General features: G+C 42.4%; 1 protein-coding gene across 2 annotated transcripts in view; it reads left to right on the top strand.

Moving 5' to 3' along the window:
- focad (focadhesin) overlaps window positions 1-25,177 on the top strand; it is a 66,727-nt gene that overhangs the window by 27,799 nt on the left and 13,751 nt on the right. For both annotated transcript variants that reach the window (XM_031792101.1, XM_020504249.2), the window contains exons 12-28: window positions 2,151-2,255; window positions 2,596-2,697; window positions 6,802-6,929; window positions 7,372-7,498; window positions 9,989-10,123; window positions 10,286-10,336; window positions 10,424-10,507; window positions 10,959-11,103; window positions 11,962-12,150; window positions 12,507-12,628; window positions 17,838-17,930; window positions 18,101-18,189; window positions 21,364-21,405; window positions 21,778-21,886; window positions 22,527-22,643; window positions 22,853-23,091; window positions 23,272-23,361. In XM_031792101.1, the coding sequence (XP_031647961.1) occupies window positions 2,151-2,255; window positions 2,596-2,697; window positions 6,802-6,929; window positions 7,372-7,498; window positions 9,989-10,123; window positions 10,286-10,336; window positions 10,424-10,507; window positions 10,959-11,103; window positions 11,962-12,150; window positions 12,507-12,628; window positions 17,838-17,930; window positions 18,101-18,189; window positions 21,364-21,405; window positions 21,778-21,886; window positions 22,527-22,643; window positions 22,853-23,091; window positions 23,272-23,361 (1,967 nt within the window). The remainder of the gene's footprint in view (window positions 1-2,150; window positions 2,256-2,595; window positions 2,698-6,801; window positions 6,930-7,371; window positions 7,499-9,988; window positions 10,124-10,285; window positions 10,337-10,423; window positions 10,508-10,958; window positions 11,104-11,961; window positions 12,151-12,506; window positions 12,629-17,837; window positions 17,931-18,100; window positions 18,190-21,363; window positions 21,406-21,777; window positions 21,887-22,526; window positions 22,644-22,852; window positions 23,092-23,271; window positions 23,362-25,177) is intronic.

Here is a 25,177-nt window from a genome sequence, read left to right as displayed (position 1 = left end):
AATGTAATTGGATTTTTAAGAACTGAAAATAGCTCTTTCACGGCGCACTTAACTTAAGTCCCTGGCCTTTGAAGCTAACATTTTTGAATGAAACCAATTGCACACAATTTCAACCCAAACCAGCGGGCAACAGAGTTAGGTGGAGACATGGAAACGTATAGTAGTGATGAAAGTAGAGAATGGTAGGCACACTGACAGTGACGTGGAATACTATCAATCCAAAGATTGCGCTAACTGGTAAGTGACATTCCTGATCTCACCATGGTGTCCATAAGATCATGGATATTGGCCAAGTCATGAATGGTCCAAGAGAGGGAGGCCTGCTATCCATGTGGAGGGGCCAGAGGCTACGTCCCTGTTATTGGGGGGGGCACAGGGAGTTAATCCCGCGCCGTCTCAGTTTACACTGTTGGGGGTAGGAGGGGCTATATGATTTTAGGAGGGAACCACTGAGCATTCCCATTCCGGAGGTTGTTATTTAGCCTTACAGTGCCTTCAGAAAGAATTCATACCTGTTGACTTATTCCACGTTTTGTAGTGTTACAACCTGAATTCAAAATGAAGAGAAAAAAAAAAAAACTCACCCTATCTACACATAATACCCCATAATAATAAAGTGAAAACATGTTTTTAGAAATTCTTGCTAATTTGTTGAAAATTAAATACTAAAATATCTTATTTGCATAGGTATTCACATCCCTGAGTCAATACCTTGTTAGAAGTAGCTTTGGCAGTGGTTACAGTTGTCATTATTTCTGGGTAAGTCTTTAAGAGCTTTCCACTCCTGGATTGTGCAACATTTGCCCATTTTTTTTTTTTCAAAATTATTTAAGCTCTGTGAAATTCATTCACTGTCTTCTTGGTAAACAACTCCAGTGTAGATTTGGCCTTGTGTTTTAGGTTATTGTCCTTCTGAAAGGTAACTTAATTCTGCAGACTGAACAAGGTTTTCCTCTAGGATTTTGCATGGGCTTAGCTTAATTTATGTTTTATCCAGAAAAACTCCCCAGTCCTTAAAGATGACAAGCATACCCATAACATGATGCAGCCACCACTATGCTTGAAAATATGGAGAGTGGTACTCAGTAATGTGTTGAAGGCACTGCATCTATACCTTATGTACTTAACGCAAGAACACAAGGCTGTTCCACTTACTTGCGTAGCAAAAACAAGCAAACAAATGCAGCATATTTTTGCCTGTGTACCTATCTGGCCACAGTTTTCTATTTGGCCAATGGGCCTGCTGTTTGGCACCCCTTCACTATACTGTATGGAGGGCTGGCTGTATATTGGACGTGTGTGCATTACCTAATTTGTCCTTATTGCTTTCTATAATAACAGATTCATTTTCTCTCAGTTCCCTTTCCATATTCTCTAGTCTTGGCCTGGGATGATGATGATGATACCTCCACTAGAACTGACACTAATTTGGCTGGGGTTGTCTGTTTGTTCTGCCCCCAAGGCTCTATATGTTTGTCAGGGTTTGTGGGAGAGAGAGGAAGCGTACTTAGGTGTCTTGGAATGGCAAAAGCCTCCGGGACAAGACTCTGCTTTTGTACAACAGTGTGTCAGCTGTGGGGGGTTGGAAAGAAGGAAGGCGAGAGAGTGGGAGTGAAAAGCGAGAGACAGAAGTAAGTTATTAAGAAAGGAAGAAATTAAGGAATGAGGAGCTCCTTGAGAGCGGGGGAGGGAGTGGGGGGAACACCAGCGCAGGAACGCGACTTTCAAAGTTCAAAGCCCGACGATTCCTTTGCCTCTTCCTTGCGCTGTGTGGCGGCGGGGGTGGCGGTGGCGGGTGAGATGGATCGGTTGTGACAGTGTGCAGCTTAGCGCGGCCTGTAATGATGTGGGTGAGAAGAACTCGGGCAAGAATGTAGAATATTACCCCCCCCCCCCCTTACTCCCACTCTCCCCTATACAAGAAGAAAGTGCTTCAAGTAAACATGCTTCAACTAGTGTGCCCCCGTCAGTCCTGTCCGTCTGTCCATCTGTCACTCACTCACTCACTTTCTCTCTTTCCCACCCCCTCTTTCTCTCTCTCTCTCCCTATCTTTCTCTCTCCCTCCCTCTCTTTCTCTCTCCCCTCTCACCCCTCCCTGTCTTTCCCTCCCTCGATCTCTCTCTCTCTCTCTCTCTCTCTCTCTCTGCAGGTCCCATCCCTTCTTCATGTTCTGTTGTTTAAGTTGGGGAAGGAGTGTGACCCAGACTTGTCCCACGCTGTGCTGTACTCGCTGCCAAACTTTGGGACCCATAAGGTACTTACTGCACTGCACACGGCTGGCCTGTTTGAAAGGCTGAGTCATATCCCCAAACAGTGGAAAAATGCTATACTTTTAGCTGCTATAACTAGTAGTAGGAGTCTCAACGTCAAAGGACAGTACTCAGTTTTAGAGAAGACTTTGCATCTCATTGCCTCACATTGAATATGGTCAAGATAGACTTAACGCAAAGCCTTCCAAGAAAGCTTCCTGTGTACCAATTTATGCATGAGTGTCATTGAATAGTGTATTGGCTCAAACTTAACATCATACTTTATGTTGACGTGTGTCTGTGTGTGTGACTTCCCCTCTCTGACATGTGTTGTGTGGTTGTCAGTTTTGTCTTCCCCAGGTGCTCCACACTCTCCAGATGCTGGGCAGCGCCCCCAAGCTGAGGGCCGTGGTACTGCGCCTCATGACCGCTCTGTGGGAGAAACAGGTTAGTGATGGGAGAGCAATAGTCTTAAGTCATACTTTTTTTATTTGAATATATACATACAGTGCATTTGGAAAGTATTCAGGCCCATTGACCTTTTTCCACATTTTGTTACATTAAAGCCTTATTCTAAAAATGGATTGCCTTTAAAAAAAAATCCTCATCAATTTACACACAAGACCCGATAATGACAAAGCAAAAATACCTTATTTACATAAGTATTCAGACCCTTTGCTATAAGATTTGAAATTGAGCTCAGGTGCATCTTTTCCATTGATCATCCTTGATGTTTCTACATGTCCACCTGTGGATTGGACATGATTTGGAAAGGCACAAACCTGGGGCGTAGGTTCACCTTCCAACAAGACAACGACCCTAAGCACATAGTCAAGACAAAGCAGGAGTGTCTTCTGGACAAGACTCTGAATGTTCTCGAGTGGGCCAGCCAGGGCCCAAAAATCTCTAGAGAGACCAGAAAATAGCTGTGTAGCGACACTCCCCATCCAACCTGACAGAGCTTGAGAGGATCTGCAGAGAAGAATGGGAGAAACTCCTCAAATACAGATGTGCCAAGCTTGTAGCGTCATACCCAATAAGACTCGATGCTGTAATCACTGCCAAAGGTTTTCAAAAACCTGTTTTTGCTTTGTCATTATCGGATATTGTGTGTAGATTGATGAGGATTTTTTCTTTTTTTGACGATTTTAGAATAAGGCTGCAACGTAACAAAATATGGTAAAAGTCAGGGGTCTAAATACTTTCTGAGTGGCCTGTATGTACATATCTATGTGTGTGTGTGTGCACAGTTGAAGTCGGAGGTTTACATACACCTTAGACAAGTACATTTAAACTCAGTTTTTCACAATTCCTGACATTTAATCCAAGTAAGAATTCCCTGTCTTAGGTCAGTTAGGATCACTACTTCATTTTAAGAATGTGAAATGTCAGAATAATAGTAGAGAGAATGATTTATTTCAGTTTTTATTTCTTTCATCACATTCCTAGTGGGTCAGAAGTTTACATACACTCAATTAGTATTTGGTAGCATTGCCTTTAAATTGTTTAACTTGGTCAAGCGTTTTGGGTAGCCTTCCACAAGCTTCCCACAATAAGTTGGGTGAATTTTGGCCCATTCCTCCTGACAGAGCTGGTATAACTGAGTCAGGCCTCCTTGCTCGCACACGCTTTTTCAGTTCTGCCCACAAATGTTCTATAGGATTGAGGTCAGGACTTTGTGATGGCCACTCCAATACCTCGACTTTGTTGTCCTTAAGCCATTTTGCCACAACTTTGGAAGTATGCTTGGGGTCATTGTCCATTTGGAAGACCCATTTGCGACCAAGCTTTAACCTCTCTGGGATATGTGGAACGCTAGCGTCAGGGAAAATGCAGAGCGCCAAATTCAAATAAATTACTATAAAAATCAAACTTTCATTAAATCACACATGCAAGATGGCAAATTAAAGCTACACTTGTTGTGAATCCAGCCAACATGTCAGATTTCAAAAAGTATTTTCGGCGAAAGCCAACGATGCTATTATCTGAGGATAGCACTTCCGTAAACAAAGAAACAGGCGCGACACAAAACGCAGAAAACGCAGAATTCATGCCTTACCTTTGACGAGCTTCTTTTGTTGGCACGACAATATGTCCCATAAACATCACAAATGGTCCTTTTGTTCGATTAATTCTGTCGATATATATCCAAAATGTCAATTTATTTGGCACGTTTGATCCAGAAAATCACTGGTTCCAACTTGCGCAACGTGACTACAAAATATCTCAAAAGTTACCTGTAAACTTTGCCAAAACATTTCAAACTACTTTTGTAATACAACTTTAGGTATTTTTTTACGTAAATAATCGATAAAATTGAAGACGGGATGATCTGTGTTCAATACAGGAGGAAAACAAACTGTAGCTAGCTTTCTGGTCACGCTCCTCTATCTAACAGTACACTTCAAGTGACCCTCGTTCAAGATGGCCGTACTTCCTCATTACACAAAGGAACAACCTCAACCAATTTCTAAAGATTGTTGACATCCAGTGGAAGCGATAGGAACTGCAATAAGGTCCCTTAGAAATCTGGATTCCCAATGAAAACTCATTGAAAAGAGTGTGACCTCAAAAAAAAAAACATCTGAAAGGTTTGTCCTCTCTTATACTCACAGACATGATTCAAACCGTTTTAGAAACGTCAGGGTGTTTTCTATCCAAATCTACTAATAATATCCATATCTTATCTTCTGGGGATGAGTAGCAGGCAGTTGAATTTGGGCATGCATTTCATCCGGACGTGAAAATACTGCCCCCTGTCACCAAGAAGTTAACTTCCTGACTGATGTCTTGAGATGTTGCTTCAATATATCCACATAGTTTTCCATCCTCAGGATGCCATCTATATTGTGAAGTGCACCAGTCCTTCCTGCAGCAAAGCACCCCCGAAAATGATGCTGCCACCCCGTGCTTCACGGTTGGGATGAGGTTCTTCGGCTTGCAAGCCTTCCCCTTTTCCTCCAAACATAACAATGGTCATTATGGCCAAACAGTTCTATTTTCGTTTCATCAGACCAGAGGACATTTCTCCAAAAAGTATGATCTTTGTCCCCATGCGCAGATGCAAACCGTAGTCTGGCTTTTCTAGGGTGGTTTTGGAGCAGTGGCTTCTTCCTTTCTGAGCGACTCGTTTTACTGTGGATATAGATACATTTGTACCTGTTTCCTCCAGCGGCTTCACAAGGTCCTTTGCATTGATTTGCACTTTTCGCACCAAAGTACGTTAATCTCTAGGAGACAGAACGCGTCTCCTTCCTGAGCGGTATGACGGCTACATGGTCCTATGGTGTTTATACTTGCATACTATTGTTTGTACAGATGAACGTGGTACCTTCAGACATTTGGAAATTGCTCCCAATTTCCAAACGGAGGTCTACAATTTTATTTCTGAGGTCTTGGCTGATTTCTTTTGACTTTCCAATGATATCAAGCGAAGAGGCACTGAGTTTGAATGTAAGCCTTGAAATACATCCACAGGTACACCTCCAATTGACTCAAATTATGTCAAATTATGTCAATTAGCCTATCAGAAGCTTCTAAAGCCATTAAATCATTTTCTGGAATTGTCCAAGCTGTTTAAAGGCGCAGTCAACCTAGTGTATGTAAACTTTTGTCCCACTGGAATTGTGAATTATAAGTGAAATACTCTGTCGAAACAATTGTTGGAAAAATGACAAACTATAGTTTGTTAACAAGTAATTTGTGAAGTGGTTGAAAAACAAGTTTTAATAACTCCAACCTAAGTGTATGTAAACTGTATATACTGAACAAAAATATAAACGCAACATGTAAAGTGTTGGTCCTGTGTTTTATGAGCTGAAATAAAAGATCCTAGAAAATGTCCATACGCACAAAAGCTTATTCCTCTCAAATTTGGTGCACAAATTTCTTTACATCCCTGTAAGTGAGCATTTCTCTTTTGCCAAGACAATCCATCCACCTGACGTGTGGCGTATCAAGAATATGATTAAAGCCCGGTTTTATTGCTTCTTTAATCATAACAACAGTTTTCATTGCAAAAGGGTTTTCTAATGAGCAATTAGCCTTTTAAAATTATAAACCTGGATTAGCTAACACTACGTGCCATTGGAACACAGGAGTGATGGTTGCTGATAATGGGCCTCTGTACACCTATGTAGATATTCCCTAAAAAATCTGTCGTTTCCAGCTACAATAGTCATTTACAACATTAACAATGTCAACACTGTATTGCTGATCAATTTAATGTTATTTTAATGGACAAAAAATGTGCTTTTCTTTCAAAAACAAGGTCTAAGTGACCCTAAACTTTTGAACGGTAGTGTAGATATATAGATGTGTATATCTATTCAATATAAAGTTGTATTACGTTTTCTTGTTTTTCAGATCACAAAGAAAACACAATACTATTTTACATCCAAATAACAATACAATATATGATGCCAGCTGATTGTCCACACTGCACTTTCAGAAGGGTGTTTAATTTGCAATGCATTGTTTCCCAGGTGGCGGGAGTTGACACATTGGCAGTCTTGGTTTTGGATTAAGTGTCTCTCTCTCTCTTGGCTGTAGGACCGTGTGTACCCTGACCTCCAGAGGCTGATCTCCCAGTTCGAGAAGTCTGTGCTCCTGGGGAAGGAGGCCCAGTGGGAACAGATTCTAGCCAGGGCTGCCTGTGTCAGAGACATTTGCAGAGAGAGGTGGGCTCCAACACTCCCCTGAGACTTATACAGTCTGTCCTTTTAGGGTTCTTCCTAAGCCCCTTGCTTTCCCTATACCAAGTGTGTCCAACCCTCCTCCTGGGGAGCTACTGGCTGTGCAGTCTTTTGCTCCGTCCCTGCTCTAACATACCTGATTCAACTGACCAGCTGCTCATCGGGACCTAGATTAGCTGAATAAGTTGTGTTGTAGCAGGGCTGGCGCAAAAGCCTGCTCACTCAGTAGCACTCCGGGAGGAGGGTTGGCCACCCCTGCCCTATGCCCTCTACCCTTCCACACTTCTTCTGCACCTTATACCCTTCGATCCATATTAGATATGCGCTTGTTCAATCTTTTGAAAGTTTCAGACCTACAAAAGTGCCTTGGCGGTAAGGATTTTGAATTCGCTTCCAGAAAGAGGTTTTAATGACTCGTCTGTCCCAGGCCCTACCAGCACGGAGGGGACATGCTGGCTGCCATCACACACACTCTGGCCCAGTGTTCCAGACCAGACCAGGCCGCCCCTGCTGCCTTGGCCCTGCAAGGTCTTCACGAGCTCTGCCGCACCGAGGTGAGAGTACACGTGCGTGCCCGGGTTTCTGTTAGCCGGTAATTGCTGGCTTAATGGCCGGATATTTATTTTTTAACGGCAAAAAAAAAAAAATGTGGTCTGACAAATTGACCAGGAGAAAAACCAGCATGCTATCAACGCGTCACCCACCACTTTACAATGTGAGCGTGAGGCAGTATGCATTTTGAAAACATACTTAATGGTTTGACACCTGAATGTTTTACTTCATGTTATGAGGCATCCGACCATAGAAAGATGGAGGCAATTATTTCATAACCTCATAGGGGGCGCGTGAGTTTCAAGTTTGGGGAAGCATACAATTTATCCTACCATTTCTCCCAATCTGCCTGTCAGTTAGGGTTTTCATGGATCAGTTTCATTTCAATAATGTTTTTGTTTCTCAAAATCGTTGTCATACAAATCTTTAGTTAAAATAATAAAAATATAAAAGTTTAAATTCAACTAATGCGAGAGCACCAGCCTTTGCCATATGGACACATTACCGTAATCATTGGCTGCGAAATATCATAAATGAGCGCATGGAACTCAGAGATGACCAATGCAGCCGTTGGCCTATAACCTCCATTGTCAACCAATTCAAAATAGATAAAGCCGACAAATAAAAACAGTAGAAAATATAGCCTACTGATAAAAAATTATGGTTCTTTCAATCACATTCATCTCTCTACTTTGCCTGTCTGCCTCCCTTATCTGTCTTGACTTTTGCTAGTGAAGTGCAAAATTCTATCAAATCCTCACTGGATTCTGCCCAAAGCTGTAGCTAGCAAACTTGCAACATTGTATCAACTAGCCTATTCTGGGCTCTCAGAGTTTCCCCCAGTGAACTCGGGACAAACAGCTGTTTTTGCACAAGAGAAAGGTAGGCTATTTTATGAAGTTTCCACTGGATATATGGGATGATCCGATTATGATATTTTGCTCTTTCACATGGAGGCTTGGTGATTACCGAGGGGTAGATTGTTTGAGGAACTCTTAGGTTATCATTCGCAATGGATGTTTAAAAAAAAGACTTTGTTGACTTAAGCTGAGCTTCTCAGTGATTTATTAGTGGTGGTTGTGGTGACTAAGACAATCAGAAAGCAAACATCCCCAAATGGGCACTCCTACAAGGTAGGCCCGTTGTGTGCGTGCTGAGGCAGGCGTGCTCCCTTATCATTAACAAGACAGAGAGAACAGACCCATGCTCATTGCTCACATGGAGCACCGTGGGGCGGCAGGGTAGCCTAGTGGTTAGAGCATTGGACTAGTAACTGAAAGGTTGCAAGTTCAAATCCCCGAGCTGACAAGGTACAAAATCTGTCGTTCTGCCCCTGAACAGGCAGTTAACCCACTGTTCCTAGGCCGTCATTGAAAATAAGAATTTGTTCTTAACTGACTTGCCTAGTTAAATAAAGGTAAAATAAAAAAAATTAAAAAAGACAATGGGAAAATAACTGATAGTTATAAAATAAAACCCAAACTTGTTTCTCACAAGTGTAGCAGGTTGTGAACTCTACAAATGGCAGTTCCACTCCGAGAATGAGAATGCAAAATAACTGTAGGCCTAGTAATATAAATGCGTTAACATAAATGAATGTAACCAAATGACGGGGATGAACAGTACATTTACTATTGGTGACAGATGTAATGGCAATACATTCACATAGAACAATGAATGTATTGGTGGGAGACAGCGGAGTGGATTCTGGAGATTTGAGCACATACATTTTGGAGAGCGAGACACACCTAAAGGTTATCTTTGCCACACACCCCACTTCTTGTCTCATTGTTTAAAATTATTAAATTAACACACTTTAGATGCTTTTCAGCTCAATAATCAGCTAGGCCTTTTGCCACACAGCTGCCTATGAAGGACTTCCTCATATGCCTGTTCTATTGGTTTTCAAATCAACTTTCTTTCACCCTCTTTCTCATTTTCTAATGGAGATCTGTCATATACCTCTCGCATCAGGTGTGCTGTTTACATTTGTCATTTATCAGACTCTCTTATCCAGAGCGACTTACAGTTAGTGCATTCATCTCTAAAATAGCTAGGTGGGACAACCACATATCACAGGCGTAGAAGGGACATTTTTCCTCAACGTAGCTGTCAGAGTCAGAGCTAGAAAGGGGGTTTCGCTGGTGGTGTTAAGATTCTGAACACCGTGAGTGAACGCCCTAAAGCATATCTGTCCGGTAAATTTCTCAAATGGCTGGTAAATTAAGATATTCCCGTCGCGTTGTCCGGCGCCACATTTGCCTAACGGAAACCCTGACGCACACACAGACACACACGCATGCACACACACACACACACACACACACGCATGCACACACACACGCACTGCCACTAAATTTTCCTAAGATGTCTGAATACTGAATATGAATACTGCCTTACTTTGTATGTGCTTGTTACAATAAGCATAATTCAATAAACCACCCTAAGATAACGTTGTCTTCAGGTGGTAAACATTGATGATGTTTTTCCAGGTGGTGGATGTGGGCTCCACATGGACAGCCTTGGGCCCTAAGCTGAGCTGTGACTCTAGACCTCTGGTGGTCAAGGCCATAGCAGAGCTCCTGGCTCTGCTGCCACAGCTCACTGTCAAGACAGAGGAGTACGAGGTACACCACCTGTCCTCCAAATCTGTGGACTATGCATAACACACCTGGGGCCCATATTTTAACAATGGCAATTTTAACACGTTTTTTTTGTTTTTGTGCAGCATTTCATTTTGATGTGATTTGAGGCCTTTTCGCCCTTAACTATGGCTTGTTTTCCTTCAGAAACTCAAAGAGCAGTTTGTCAGCTTTCTCTGGGGCTACGCTCTCAACAAGGTTGGTGGAGAAATCAGCCTGCTTCCCAGACTAGCTTTTCCCAGATCTCTGTGCATGTTTTTGTTTTGATGGGTTTGTGTGTTCCAGGAACCTGAGGTGGCCAGTTGTGGATACAAGGCTCTGTCAGAGTTCTCAGAGGCCGCGCACACGCTCCTTCACCTCCCCGAGCAGGTGAGAGTACCACTGGATAGACAACGCTCTCCCAATGTTCCTACAACCACCTAGCAACGTTATGTAGTAGTAATTCATCGCTGGAGCGGCGGGTAGCCTAGCGGTAAGAGAGGCAGGCCAGCAACGGGAGGGTTGCCTGTTTGAATCCTAGATGACATTGTCTGCCGTTGTGCCCTTGAGCAAGACACTTAACCCGCCACAGCAACTGCTCCCCAGGCACCCAGTGTGGTAGCCCCCCGCACCTCTCCAAAAACCTGTATATGTATCGGCGGGGTTGGGTTGAAAGCGGAAGTCAAAATTTGTATGGACCTTTGTGTGCAATCGATAAAAAGTTATCTTAATCTGATTTTAATCCATTATACTCATAATTAATCAAATTGTTTATCATTGTTGTGTAATGCAATCAGTCAGCCAATCATGTCTTTGTTATGCTGGTTTGTCTTCCTGGTAGGCCAGGCCAGTCGCAAAACTTCCTGAAAGTGTGGAGGAGGAACAGGTAAAGGAGAAAGAAGAGGAGGAGGAGGAGGAAGATTTGTCCATTCCAGGTCCATCCTATGTGAAGCTCCTAGGTCTCACATCCCTCTCAGTCCTGCCAGGTAGAAGCTGCTCATATCTAATATACCCCACATCTCTAACTACCTTGGTTCTTTTCTTTTCTGTCCTTTTTATAACTACTGTACTGTTAGACACATATACTCACAGCACACACATGTGCTCGCTCTCTCTCACTACAGCTCTTTAGAATCACAGCAGTACTGAGCACCGTGCCAACTTTTGAGGATGGGACTAAATGTTTTCGGATGTTGATTTAATAGTGTATTCGATTTAATGCAGCGTTTAAATTGTTTTGTGTGAAACTATTCAGCAATACTTCCCGAGGACTGTCTCTACATGCTGAAACGCAGCACCACAGAGCAGTTGACTCGAATAAATCAGAAATTCTGCCCCAATCCCTCGACAGCCTCTTTCGACCAAACTCTACCCCACTCCAGTTTCCTGCTCCAATGTAATTTAATGAAGCGTGTCAATTATATTAAACGATGAGGAATTCTGAAAAGTAAACCGACACTCAATGTCCTTTTGTCGACGTGCTTTGTTCCCAGACGCCCCGGGCCACTCTTTTCCTTCTCTGCCTCGTAAAAATAAACTGTGTGTTTATACCATAGTCTCCCATTGTGTGTGAAACTGGGAATACTCTTCTCTGCTCTTACACGGGTTGGGGACATCCATCATGGCATCCATTATATACAGTATGTTTTCCCAAATTCAAATAGTATTTGTTTTTATTTCAAATAGTGTTTCATTTAGCCTTCCTGAGTGCCGGATGGGTGCGGTTTGCACTTTTGAGACTTCTATTTTGTTCCATTGCAGACTTCAACAACAGAATTAAAATATGCCACTATCGCCTCTTTTCCAATTTCTTTCTCTTTCTCTCCCCACCCCCCTCTGTTCAGCATTTGAGCTCTTCCTGACCTCACTGGTGAGGCAGGAGATGAGCCAGATGCCCCGTGGGGTGTACCACTCTGCCCTGAAAAGGGGGAGCCTCCGGTCAGACCAGGGAAAAACGGTGGCAGGGATCCCAGGCTTCATGCTGAAAACCTATGAGAAGAGCAAACAGCCTGGTCTCAAACCTGGCCTGGCAGGTAGGTACCAACACACACCATCAATAAGAAAAATTCAATAACAGGGAGTCCGCTGGTTCTTAAAAAAAATCTTAAATTACTTTATTTAAGGCCTTAATAAGTCTGCTAAATTGTTGACATCCCCTGTATTGAAATATAAGGATAAATTAATAAAATCAGGAATTGGCTAGTCAGTTAAAGGTATGCAAAATGAATCATTCTTGACTGCATGAGTTACTATGCATTTAGTCTACTGTTCATGAAAATAAAGGTTACATTTCTCAAATGAATATTTCTAATTTATTTGACTAGGACCAGGTTAGCTAGGTTTTCCTGCAAATTTAAGTTTTATGTGATATAATGTTTGTGTTTTACAGCTGGCCTCCTTCTCTCCTTTGACTTGCCCGTCCAGACCGACCGAGATGGACGACCAATCAACCGCTTCCTCCTCAGCAGGGGGCGGAGCTACCAGCAGATGTTAGCCACTCTCATTCACGAGGTGACCTCCCCTATCTCTCTCTGGCTGAATCCCAAATCACCCCGTTCCCCTCGGCCCTCCATTTGTGCATTCACGTGCACCTCTACCATTTGCACAAGTGTCCCAAAGCTGAGGGAGTGAAATTTATTGAGGGTGTAGGGGTTAATTAGACCCTCAGATAGCAACTTCGGACGAGCCAGCAAAGCTGCCGGCTTCAGACCGAAAGTGCTATCCCGACACACACTGCGATATGTTTGGAGATTGTGAAATTTCATAGAAAAGAATGGAGAAGTGTGACTAATTATGTTCCACATGCAAGTATTTCTGATTTTGAGACTTAAATACCTCCCAAATTAAATGTTTAACTTACTGAGGTTTATATCTTGTTAAACAACAGGGGATTTGTTCATTTGAATTGCTAGTTGTATTATTTAAAAGTGGAACATTGCATCATTCAAGTCACGACTGTGTTCCGAAGTTGATGTGTTTATTGATTCCATCGCCACTCTGGAAGTAACCCTCAAAGTTTCATCAGCAACACGTGACAACGGAGGGCCCTCCGAGTGAGTTGGTAGGGGCAAGGGGGTGTCTCCTCTCTCTCTCTCTGTAGATGCCTTTCCATTTCTCCCCTATCCCATCATATTTCTGGTCGCTTTATCTTTCTTTGGTTCATGTTCTCTCTATCTACTCACATTCTCTTCTTTTTCTGTTGTCCTTACCTTTTCTGTTTCTCACTGTCTTCTCTCGCTCTTTCTTTCTCTCCGTCCGTCATCACCACTGGCTGGTTGACTTGAGAAAAGTAACCTGAACATTTACACATTTATACTTTGTCTTTTTTATCTTGTGGCCACTGTGTCTCATCCAACAGCCATGTTTCAAACTGACAGCTGGTTTTACGTAGGGCTGTTACGGTGACCGTATTACCGCCACACCGGCGGTCATGAGTCATGACAGCAGTCAAATTCCACGTGACCACTTAGTCACAGTAATTAGTCTTCTCCAAGCTCTGCTGCTGCTGCTGGTCATTAGTAGCCTACCAAACTTGCTAACTGCCTGGTACTCAGCACTCTATTGTCCCTCTGATCACTCTGACATCAATGCAGATGTCATTGAAAATCTAATCAAACACTTCATGAGAGCCCATGTGCTCATGTTGCACAAACATTTCTATAGGCTATGCAATTGCACGAGAAAACAGAGTGATGGCTTCTGTTAAAAAGAGCAGGATTCTATCAGCTTTCTATAGGCTGGGCCTACTATATTTATTTCTCAACTTTCTTATTTTAAGCACATTGTTTCTCTTTACGAGAGGAGTATATCCTACCTGGCTGACGTGAAAATGAACCACGGGAAAAGCGTCCATTCGCTATTGAAGTGCATAGAAGACGTGTGTTTTTCCGCTGCCCCTGTTTTGAGACAGGTGCATGATTATGCTCCATTCTAAATCAATGCAAATTTCACACATGTATTATTTAGTGCATGTAAAGACAAGATTAAATCAGTAATGGTGTGATGGGTGACAATTTTAGCCCATCACTTGTGAATTATATATTATCACTTGTCAATTATGCCCAGCTTAAGGCAAAAAGCTTTAAGGCAAAAAACTTTTTCAAATCATAGTCGCACACCTCATGTAGCCTAGCCCATAGGCCTATATGTTTTAATAAGGTCAGTATCACACCTCATGTAGCCTAGCCCATAGGCCTATATGTTTTAATAAGGTTAGTATCACACCTCATGTAGCCTAGCCCATAGGCCTATATGTTTTAATAAGGTTAGTATCACACCTCATGTAGCCTAGCCCATAGGCCTATATGTTTTAATAAGGTTAGTATCACACCTCATGTAGCCTAGCCCATAGGCCTATATGTTTTAATAAGGTTAGTATCACACCTCATGTAGCCTAGCCCATAGGCCTATATGTTTTAATAAGGTTAGTATCACACCTCATGTAGCCTAGCCCATAGGCCTATATGTTTTAATAAGGTTAGTATCACACCTCATGTAGCCTAGCCCATAGGCCTATATGTTTTAATAAGGTTTGTATCACACCTCATGTAGCCTAGCCCATAGGCCTATATGTTTTAATAAGGTCAGTATCACACCTCATGTAGCCTAGCCCATAGGCCTATATGTTTTAATAAGGTTAGTATCACACCTCATGTAGCCTAGCCCATAGGCCTATATGTTTTAATAAGGTTTGTATCACACCTCATGTAGCCTAGCCCATAGGCCTATATGTTTTAATAAGGTCAGTATCACACCTCATGTAGCCTAGCCCATAGGCCTATATGTTTTAATAAGGTCAGTATCACACCTCATGTAGCCTAGCCCATAGGCCTATATGTTTTAATAAGGTTAGTATCACACCTCATGTAGCCTAGCCCATAGGCCTATATGTTTTAATAAGGTCAGTATCACACCTCATGTAGCCTAGCCCATAGGCCTATATGTTTTAATAAGGTCAGTATCACACCTCATGTAGCCTAGCCCATAGGCCTATATGTTTTAATAAGGTTAGTATCACACCTCATGTAGCCTAGCCCATAGGCCTATATGTTTTAATAAGGTTAGTATCACACCTCATGTAGCCTAGCCCATAGGCCTATATGTTTTAATAAGGTTAGTATCACAACTAAAGTGGCCAAATAACTTCTTAAAATGAAGCACATTAATCTGCTTTACAACGGGTGTAAAGCCTAACTGGCATTACATATACAGTGGGGGAGTTTCAAGTTTGGGAAGATCATTTTCACCTTAAAAATGCACCTTTATAGTAAAACCATTACATGCATAATCACATTTGTGGTCACGTTTGAGAATGGTGTTTTCCTGCTAATGGAACATTTGCACTTATAGCTTACAGCAGTGTGCGCATTGCTGCACTTATAATGTGAAGAAATAACCTAATAGTTTATCAACATTTTAAGCTAAATGTTCTCATCTGTTGTGCCAAGCTCATTGCTTAAAACATGTTTTAGTGATTGTATTAATCTGGGATCTATCGCATCCTACATCTGTCTCAGACTATGTTTGGAATATTTATTTCTCACACAGAATAGAATAGGTCAACTTTTGTACTATGTGGGATAGTAGATTGACATAGGCTAGTGCTTTTGCTGTTCGGTAGGCCTACTCATCTTGTTGGCTGACGGAAAGTAAATGTGGACAATTCTTCCAACATCTTCAATATGTGCCTCGGAATTGGAAAAGTATGTGCGCAATTTGCATCCCCAATGTGTCTGTCTTCAGCCTGTGAGAAAGTCCCGATCACGTGACTGAGCACCATGTGAGTAAGAGGTGCTTCGGCACATAGCCGGGAGAAGGGAATGATAATTATTATATTCAGCCCAAGGGCACAACGGCCACTGGCCGCAAAAGGCATGGATTTTTTTAGGGGGCATTACGGCCACACAAAGGGCATGCAGCCGGGAAATTCGAGGCGTTATCAAGTGCTTGTCAAATTGTGAATGAGAGACTGTTGAAGTGTGTACAGCCTGCACAAATCATCATTAGAGTTGCATCATGCAGCCTTAGAATGTATTAAAAATCTAAACGTATGGCCCAACATTTGTGTCACAACTAAAGTTGCATAAATAACTATAAATGAAGAAAGTAGGAGGACCTGTTTCTTTGTTAACCGCTCAACACAGAATAGACGCTTGGAGAAAATGTCCTTTCTGTTTTATTCAGCTAAGTTCGATTGCATTCTTCACAATATAAAGTAATGCCACAGAATTCTCAGAAAATCTTGTCTGCTAAACTAACTAGTGTAACCCACTGCCATATGGCTTAGCCATATCAGGGCCCAACATAAGGACACCGGCTGACAGCCCTAGTTGTACGCTCCAGTGACAGTTTAAGGAATCCTCATCATACTACACAAACGGTTTATTTTAGCAGTCCGCTCATCAACCTTCCCTCTCAAGTGTTTTGTTTATGAGTTGCTAGATATGTTTGTGTACACTCAGGCTTACTCCCACTAGACAGGAAAAATGCTTTCTATGAATACTCCACACCAAGGTGTGTGATGATCTTTGGAAACACGTACAGTTCTTTTTATAGAAACGTGTTTAAAGATGGATGACCTACGTCACCATTTTTCTGTTTATTTGCACACATACTGTGCAAATAAATGTCCTTGTATTTGAAAGAAAAACACATTTTTTTGTCCATTACAATAACATTAAATTGGTCAGAAATACAGGGTAGACATTGTTAATGTTGTAAATGACTATTGAAATAACATCAAATCGATGAGAAATACAGTGTAGACCTTGTTAATGTTGTAAATGACTATCGTAGCTGGAAACGGCAGATTTTTTTAAATGGAAAATCTACATAGGTGTGTACAGAGGCTCATTATCAGCAACCATCACTCCTGTGTTCCAATGGCACGTTGTGTTAGCTAATCCAAGTTTATCATTTTAAAAGGCTAATTGATCATTAAAAAACTTAAGCAATTATGTTAGCACAGCTGAAAACTGTTGTACTGATTAAATAAGCAATAACACTGGCCTTCTTTAGACCTGTTGATTGCCTGGAGCATCAGCATTTGTGGGTTCGATTATAGGCTCAAAATGGCCAGAAATAAAGGCCTTTCTTTTGAAACTCTTCAGTCTATTCTTGTTCTGAGACATGAAGGCTATTTCATGCGAGAAATTGCCAAGAAACTGAAAATGCCTAGAAGGCCAGCATCCCGGAGTCGCATCTTCATTGTTGAGGTTGAGACTGGTGTTTTGCGGGTACTATTTAATGAAGCTGCCAGTTGATGACTTGTGAGGCATCTGTTTCTCTAACTAGACACTCTAATGTACTTGTCCTCTTGCTCAGTTGTGCACCGGGGCCTCCCACTCCTCTTTCTATTCTGGTTAGAGACAGCTGTGCTAACATAATTGCAAAAGGGTTTTCTAATGATCAATTAGCCTTTTTAAAATGATAAACTTGGATGATCTAAACCAACACAGGAGGAACACAGGATTGATGGTTGCTGATAATGAGCCTCTGTACACCTATGTAGATATTCCATAAAATAAATCAGCCGTTTCCAGCTACAATAGTCATTTACAACATTAACAATGTCTACACTGTGTTTCCGATCGATTTGATGTTATTTTAATTGGCTTCTCTTTCAAGAACAAGGACATTTCTAAGTACCCTAAACTTTTGAACGGTAGTGTGCACGTATGAATGTGCATACATACTCAGTGTTTCTCTTCTCTGTGGTCAGGTGAACATTCAGCCATCAGAGTGGCATCGGGCCCTCCTCCTACCCCAGGCCTGGCGAGGGTTCATGAGCCGAGCGTACCATTCCGTCCTACAGGTGTGTGCGTGCCGTATGAATACAGCATGTCTTTCTGTTTATCTCCATTGAGTTTCCTGGTCAATTTATGGTCATGGTTGCCGTATGAATGCGGTTGATTTGCGACCATGGTTGCTGTACCGGTATGGTGTATGTGGTTGCTGTGTGGTCACGGTTGCTGTGGTCATTAGGGCCGTCGGGCAGAGCTGGAGATGCAGCAGAAGCAAGGCAAGGAGAGTCCAGAGGAGCTGCAGTACAAACAGCACTGTGCCTGGCTCTGGTGAGAACACACACACACACACACCTGTCTTTAAAAATGCTGTTCTATTCCACCATAATCCAGCTCATCTTCTAACAAAGCACATTCCATTGGTCCCTGTAGCCGACAGTATGACATTATTTAAGACTATGGAACAACAGGACATAGTTGACCTTTGCGGAGATGGTCATTTTCTGAATTACTTCCTCTGTGCCATCCACCATGAAGCCCTGTCATTTTGACTCCTCTCCCTATAATCAAAAACATCTCAGCTCTTAACACAGATTACTCTGCCCTTTACCATTGGGTAAAAGACGCAGAATTAGACAACATTCCTGAATAAATCTACTTAGTTTCTGTCACTGACTTACACTGAAATTACATTACAAGATTGACAATAGTGTTAATAGTTTTTGTATAGCTTCGCATGAATTTAACTATCTAATTTGGATGCCAGTCTTGTAATGTAATTCCAGTGTATCTCAGTCACAGAAACGACTAATTAGATGTATTAACTTCTCTTCTCAAATGAGGGGATCATTTGAAGGCTAATCTGCCAGGAATATGGGCTACATATCAATAGTCTAAAATAGTTTCCTCTCCTCGTCACAATATTCTGGTATCTAATTATTTAAAATATATATATATATATATATGCACTTTAGCATACACTATCCAAAGGGACTATTAGTCATGGTTACATACATATTTCGTATGGTTTGCCCCAGTGGGAATTGAAACCCACAATCCTGACTTTTCAAGCGCCGTGCTCTACCAACAGCGCCAAATAGGACCACTTTTCTCCTATTAATGGCTGACAGTGATATGAGGGAAATGTGCACAGCAGATTCTTCCAAAAGGTTAACTGAAGATTCCAGGCATACTGGCATACTAAGGTGGATTAAAACAACTGGTCCATCCATCACCTCAACAGAGATCACTATACCAGTCCTTCATGAGGTAGTCACCTGGAATGCATTAAGGTGTACCTTCTTAAATGTTCATTTGTAGAATTTCTTTCCTTCTTAATGCATTTGAGCCAATCAGTTGTGTTGTGACAAGGTAGGGGTGGTACACAGAAGATGGCCCTATTTGGTAAAAGACCAAGTCCATATTATGCCAAGAACAGCTCAAATAAGAAAAGAGAAACGAGAGTCCATCATTACTTTAAGACATGAAGGTCAATCAATCTGGTACATTTCAACAACTTTGAAAGTTAATTCAAGCACAGTCGCAAAAAACATCATGCGCTATGATGAAACTGGGTCTCATGAGGACTGCCACAGGAATGGAAGACCCAGAGTTACCTCTGCTGCAGAGGATAAGTTCATTCGAGTTACCAGCCTCAGAAATGGCAGGCCAAATACAGTTGAAGTCAGAGGTTGGAGTCATTTAAAAATTGTTTTTCAGCCACTCCACAAATTTCTTGTTAACATACTATAGTTTTGCCAAGTGGGTTAGGACATCAACTTTGTGCATGACACAAGTAATTTTTCCAACAATTGTTTACAGACAGATTATTTCACTTATAATTCACTGTATCACAATTCCAGTGGGTCAGAAGTTTACATACACTAAGTTGACTGTGCCTTTGACTGTGGAACATTTCAGAAAATTATGTCATGGCTTTAGAAGCTTCTGATAGGCTAATTGACATCATTTGAGTCAGTTGGAGGTGTACCTGTGGATGGATTTCAAGGCCTACATTCAAACTCAGTGCCTCTTTGCTTGACATCATGGGAAAATCAAAAGAAATCAGCCAAGACCTCTGAGAAAAAAAATTGTAGACCTCCACAAGTCTGGTTCATCGTTGGGAGCAATTTCCAAATGCCTGAAGGTACCACGTTCATCTGTACAAACAATAGTATGCAAGTATAAACACCATTGGACCACGCAGCCGTCATACCGCTCAGGAAAGAGACGCATTCTGTCTCCTAGAGATGAACGTACTTTGTTGCGAAAAGTGCAAATCAATCTCAGAACAACAACAAAGGACCTTGTGAAAACGCTGGAGGAAACAGGTCCAAAAGTATATATATCCACAGTAAAATGAGTCCTATATCGACCTAACCTGAAAGGCTGCTCAGCAAGGAAGAAGCCACTGCTCCAAAACCACCCTAGAAAAGCCAGACTACGGTTTGCATCTGCGCATGGGGACAAAGATCGTACTTTTTGGAGAAATGTCCTCTGGTCTGATGAAACAAAAATAGAACTATTTGGCCATAATGACCATTGTTATGTTTGGAGGGAATAGGGGGAGGCTTGCAAGCCGAAGAACACCATCCCAACTATGAAGCACAGGGGTGGCAGCATCATGTTGTGGGGGTGCTTTGCTGCAGGAGGGACTGGTGCACTTCACAAAATAGATGGCTTCATGAGGAAGGAAAATTATGTGGATTTATTGAAGCAACATCTCAAGACATCAGTCAAGTTAAAGCTTGGTCGCAAATGGGTCTTCCAAATGGACAATGACCCCAAGCATACTTCCAAAGTTGTGGCAAAATGGCTTAAGGACAACAAAGTCAAGGTATTGGAGTGGCCATCACAAAGCCTTGACCTCAATCCCATAGAAAATTTGTGGGCAGAACTGAAAAGGTGTGTGCGAGCAAGGAGGCCTACAAACCTGACTCGTTACACCAGCTCTGTCAGGAGGAATGGGCCAAAATTCACCCAACTTATTGTGGAAAGCATTGTGGAAGGCTACCTGAAACGTGTGACCCAAGTTAAACTATTTTAAAGGCCATGTTACCAAATACTAATTGAGTGTATGTTGACTTCTGACCCACTGGGAATGTGCTGAAATAAATAATTCGCTCTACTATTATTCTGACATTTCACATTCTTAAAATAAAGTGGTGATCCTAACTGACCTAAAACAGGGAATTTTTACTTGGATTAAATGTCAGGAATTGTGAAAAACTGAAAAGATTTGGGTAAGGTGTATGTAAACCTCCGACTTCAACTACATCTTCACACACACCAGCGGGAACATCAGTGTCAATGCATGCTCTCAATGGGACAGACATCCGCCATGTGAGTGATATGCTACGCTCAGATGAAAAGAGACTGTGTGCGTGCGTAATCAAGACATGAGAAGATGAAACGTTCATCCCCCCCCCGTCCAGCGATAGACTCTAAATCATCCTCCCTGTCTTCCTCTCCCCTTCTCTCCCTCTATCCTCTCCCTCTACACAGGGTCAGGGACCAGCTGACTGATGTTGTCAAATCTGCAGCAAAGTAAGTCTGTCTCCTCTGCATTGACATTGAATTTCCCACCGTGTCAAGTGTATGCATTAACAATGTAACTTGTCGCAATTATATTGCATTTATAATTATGGTAAGGGATTTTACTGATTGTTTGTCTGTTGATAGCTTTGGTCTCAACAAAACTGTGGGACTATTCTAGACTAGGCCAGTGCCATCATTCAAACCCTTGAAGCAGGTGGGTTTGTACTGGACTGGAACCAAATCCTGTACGCACTTAAAGCCCCCAACACCGGGATCGAGGAGCAGTGGCCTGTAGCCATACTGTTTGGTTGACGATGGCAGTGAGTCCTGCTACTGTTGTCATGGTAACCCTGTGTTACACCTGTGTCTCCGTGGCGATAGGGACAGTCCGGTGGTGCAGGGGAACTCCATCTTGGCTCTGAGCAGTCTGGCTTCGGTGCTGGCCAAATACGAGAGCAACATGCCCGCTGACACGGAGGGAGGACTTGGGGTAAGAGCAGACTCCACACGTTATGGGAGCATTGTATTTTATAGCACTGGTACTTACCTGGTATTAACTAGGAAATTATGTAGTGTCAAGGGATACTAGTACCCTGGTGCCTAGTAGTGTTTGTTATAATGAATCTGAAGAGAAAACAACAAATAATGCATGCTAAGGTTGTTACTGTGTAATTGCCATTTTACCATTTTATTTCTTATTATAAACTGGGTGGTTCAAGCCCTGAATGCTGATTGGCTAACAACCGTGCTATATCAGCCACGGGTATGACAAAACATTTATTTTTACTGCTCTAATTACGTTTGTAACCAGTTTATAATAGCAATAAGGCACATCGGGGGGTTGTGGTATATGGCCAATATACCACAGCAAAGGGCTGTATCCTGACACTTCGCGTTGCGTGATTCCTAAGATCAGCCCTTAGCTGTGGGTATATTGGCCATATTACCACACCCCCTCATGCCTCATTGCTTAAGTAAATAGCTGGTCATTTCTGTACCATAAAATAAGAAAGGAGTGTCTCTGAAAGTATCCCATTGTTTTACCAGATAAATGTCCTAATAAATATGAACTGAAGAAGGACCACTGCTGTAACTCTCCCCTGCCATGTTTGTTGTGGTATATGCTGTAGGTGGGCCCTGAGATCCTGTCCACATCCACCTGGCTGGCCATGGTCCTGGACACTCTCCTCAGCATCGTCAGCAGCAGCTACAAGCCCAGAGGACAAGTCTTCCCCTGGTTCCTACACGTCAGTACACCAACCAAGCACAACAACTAGAATTATCACTGAATTATGCTGGCATCTAAATCATACTATATTGATGTTACATCATAAAAAGAAATGGAAACCTGTACACTGTTGTTGAATGTTTCTACAATACCATTCAACAGTATGGGTAGGCTTATATTTTTTTATTGTTTAATTAGTATTTTCTTCAACTTACTGATCCTACTTAGCGATCCTACTCGGGAGAGAACACGGCCAGTGCCATCGCCCGCTCCTGTGCCGCCCTGGCCCTGTCCCTGGTGGTGCCCGTGCTGGTTGCCTGGCACAAGGACAGCGTGCCACAGGTCCTAGCCACCCTGAGGGCGGGGCTTCCCGGCTCGCCCACCGCAGACGACTCCCAGGCCGTCCAGTTCCACTCTGGCCTGGCCCTGGGCATGCTGCTGTCCTGCCTGCACCAGGAGAGGCTCAGGTAGGAGGCTTGCCATGGGGGTAGAGATGGGGTGGTGTGTGTGTGTGAGAATTGACTCTTGAGGTGTGTGTGTTTATTTGTTTGTTTGTATTGTGACATTGGATGTCATCGGGTGTTATTGTGTTTCTGTGTTTTTCCAAAGCATTCCCTCTGTTCCTTCCTTCTATCTCTCTGGTTCAGTGATGTGTCAGGTCAGAAGATCACAGAGCTGTTGATGAGTTCTCTAGACACTCTGGAAGCCTGCTGCTTTGACAGCAACCTGGAGTACAAGTGAGTGTGTCTGAATTGCATCTAAAAAAGTGTTCAATAAATATAAGATATGAGAATGGCTGGATTGACACTGCCCTACCATCTTATACAGTGTATTCGGAAAGTATTCAGACCCCTTGACTTTTTCCACATTTAGTTAACGTTACAGCCTTATTCTAAAATTGATTAAATTCATAAAAATAAAAACAATCAATCTACAAACAATTCCCCAAAATAACTAAGTGAAAACAGGTTTTTAGAAATGTTGGCTAATTATACAAATTAAAAAAATTAAACATACCTTATTTACATAAGTATTCAGACCCTGCTATGAGATTTGAAATTGAGCTTAGGTGCATCCTGTTAATCCTTGAGATGTTTCTATAACTTGATTGGAGTCCACCTGTGGTGTATTCTATTGATTGGACATGAGTTGGAAAGGCACACAGCTGTCAATATAAGGTCCCACAGTTGACAGTGCATGTTAGAGCAAAAACCAATCCAAGAGGTCGAAGGAGTTGTCCATAGAGCTCCGAGACAGAATTGTGTCGAGGCACAGATCTTGGGAAGGGGACCAAAACATTTCTGCAGCATTGAAGGTCCTCAAGAACACAGCGGCCTGAATCATTCTTAAATGGAAGAAGTTTGGAACCACCAAGACTCTTCTTAAAACTGTCCGTCCGGCCAAACAGAGCAATTGGGAGAGGGGACAAGGGCCTTGGTCAGGGGGATGACCAAGTACCTATGGTCACTCTGACAGAGCTTCAGTTCCTCTGTGGAGATGGGAGAACCTTCCAGAAGAACAACCATCTCTGCAGCACTCCACCAATCAGGCTTTTATGGTGGGTGGCCAGACAGAAGCCACTCCTCAATAAAAAGCACATGACAGCCCACTTGGAGTTTTCCAAAAGGCACCTAAAGGACTCTGACCATAAGAAACAAGATTCTCTGGTCTGATGAAACCAAGATTGGCCTGAATGCCAAGCGTCATTTCTGGGGGAAACCTGCCACCATCCCTATGGTGAAGCATGGTGGTGGCAGCATCATGCTGTAGGGATGTCTTTCATCGTCAGAGACTGGGAGACTAGTCAGGATCAAGGGAAAGATGAACGGAGCAAATTACAGAGAGATCCTTGATGAAAACCTGCTCCAGAGCTCTCAGGACCTCAGACTGGGGCAAAGGTTAACCTTCTAACAGGACAACGACCCTAAGCAACCAAAACAACAAACAACACAGGAGTGGCTTTGGGACAAATCTAAATGTCCCTGAGTGGCCCTGCCAGAGCCTGGACTTGAACCCGGTCGAGGATTTCTGGAGAGACCATAAAATAACTGTGCAGCGACGCTGCCCATCCAACCTGACAGACCTTGAAAGGATCTGCAGAGATGAATGGGAGAAACTCCCCAAATACAGGTGTGCCAAGCTTGTAGCATCATACCCAAAAAGACTCGAGCCTGTAATCGCTGTACCAGTCAAAAGTTTAGACACACCTACTCATTCCAGGGTTTTTCTTTTTACTATTTTCTACATTGTAGAATAATAGTGAAGACAACAACTATGAAATAATACACATGGAATCATATAGTAACCAAAAAAGTGTTGAACAAATCAAAATATATTTGAGATTCTTCAAATAGCCACCCTTTGCCTTGATGACAGCTTTGCACACGCTTGACATTCTCTCAACCAGCTTCATGAGGTAGTCACTTGGAATGCATTTCAGTTAACAGGTGTGCCTTGTTAAAAGTTCATTTGTGGAATTTATTTCCTTCAATGCGTCTTTCCTCAAGCCGATCAGTTATGTTTTGACAAGGTAGGGGTGGTTTACAGAAGATA

Source organism: Oncorhynchus kisutch, linkage group LG16 (assembly GCF_002021735.2).
Source record: "Oncorhynchus kisutch isolate 150728-3 linkage group LG16, Okis_V2, whole genome shotgun sequence".
NCBI lineage: Eukaryota > Metazoa > Chordata > Actinopteri > Salmoniformes > Salmonidae > Oncorhynchus > Oncorhynchus kisutch.
The sequence above is the reverse complement of the archived record's forward strand: the minus strand, read 5'-3'. Positions and strand labels throughout refer to the sequence as shown.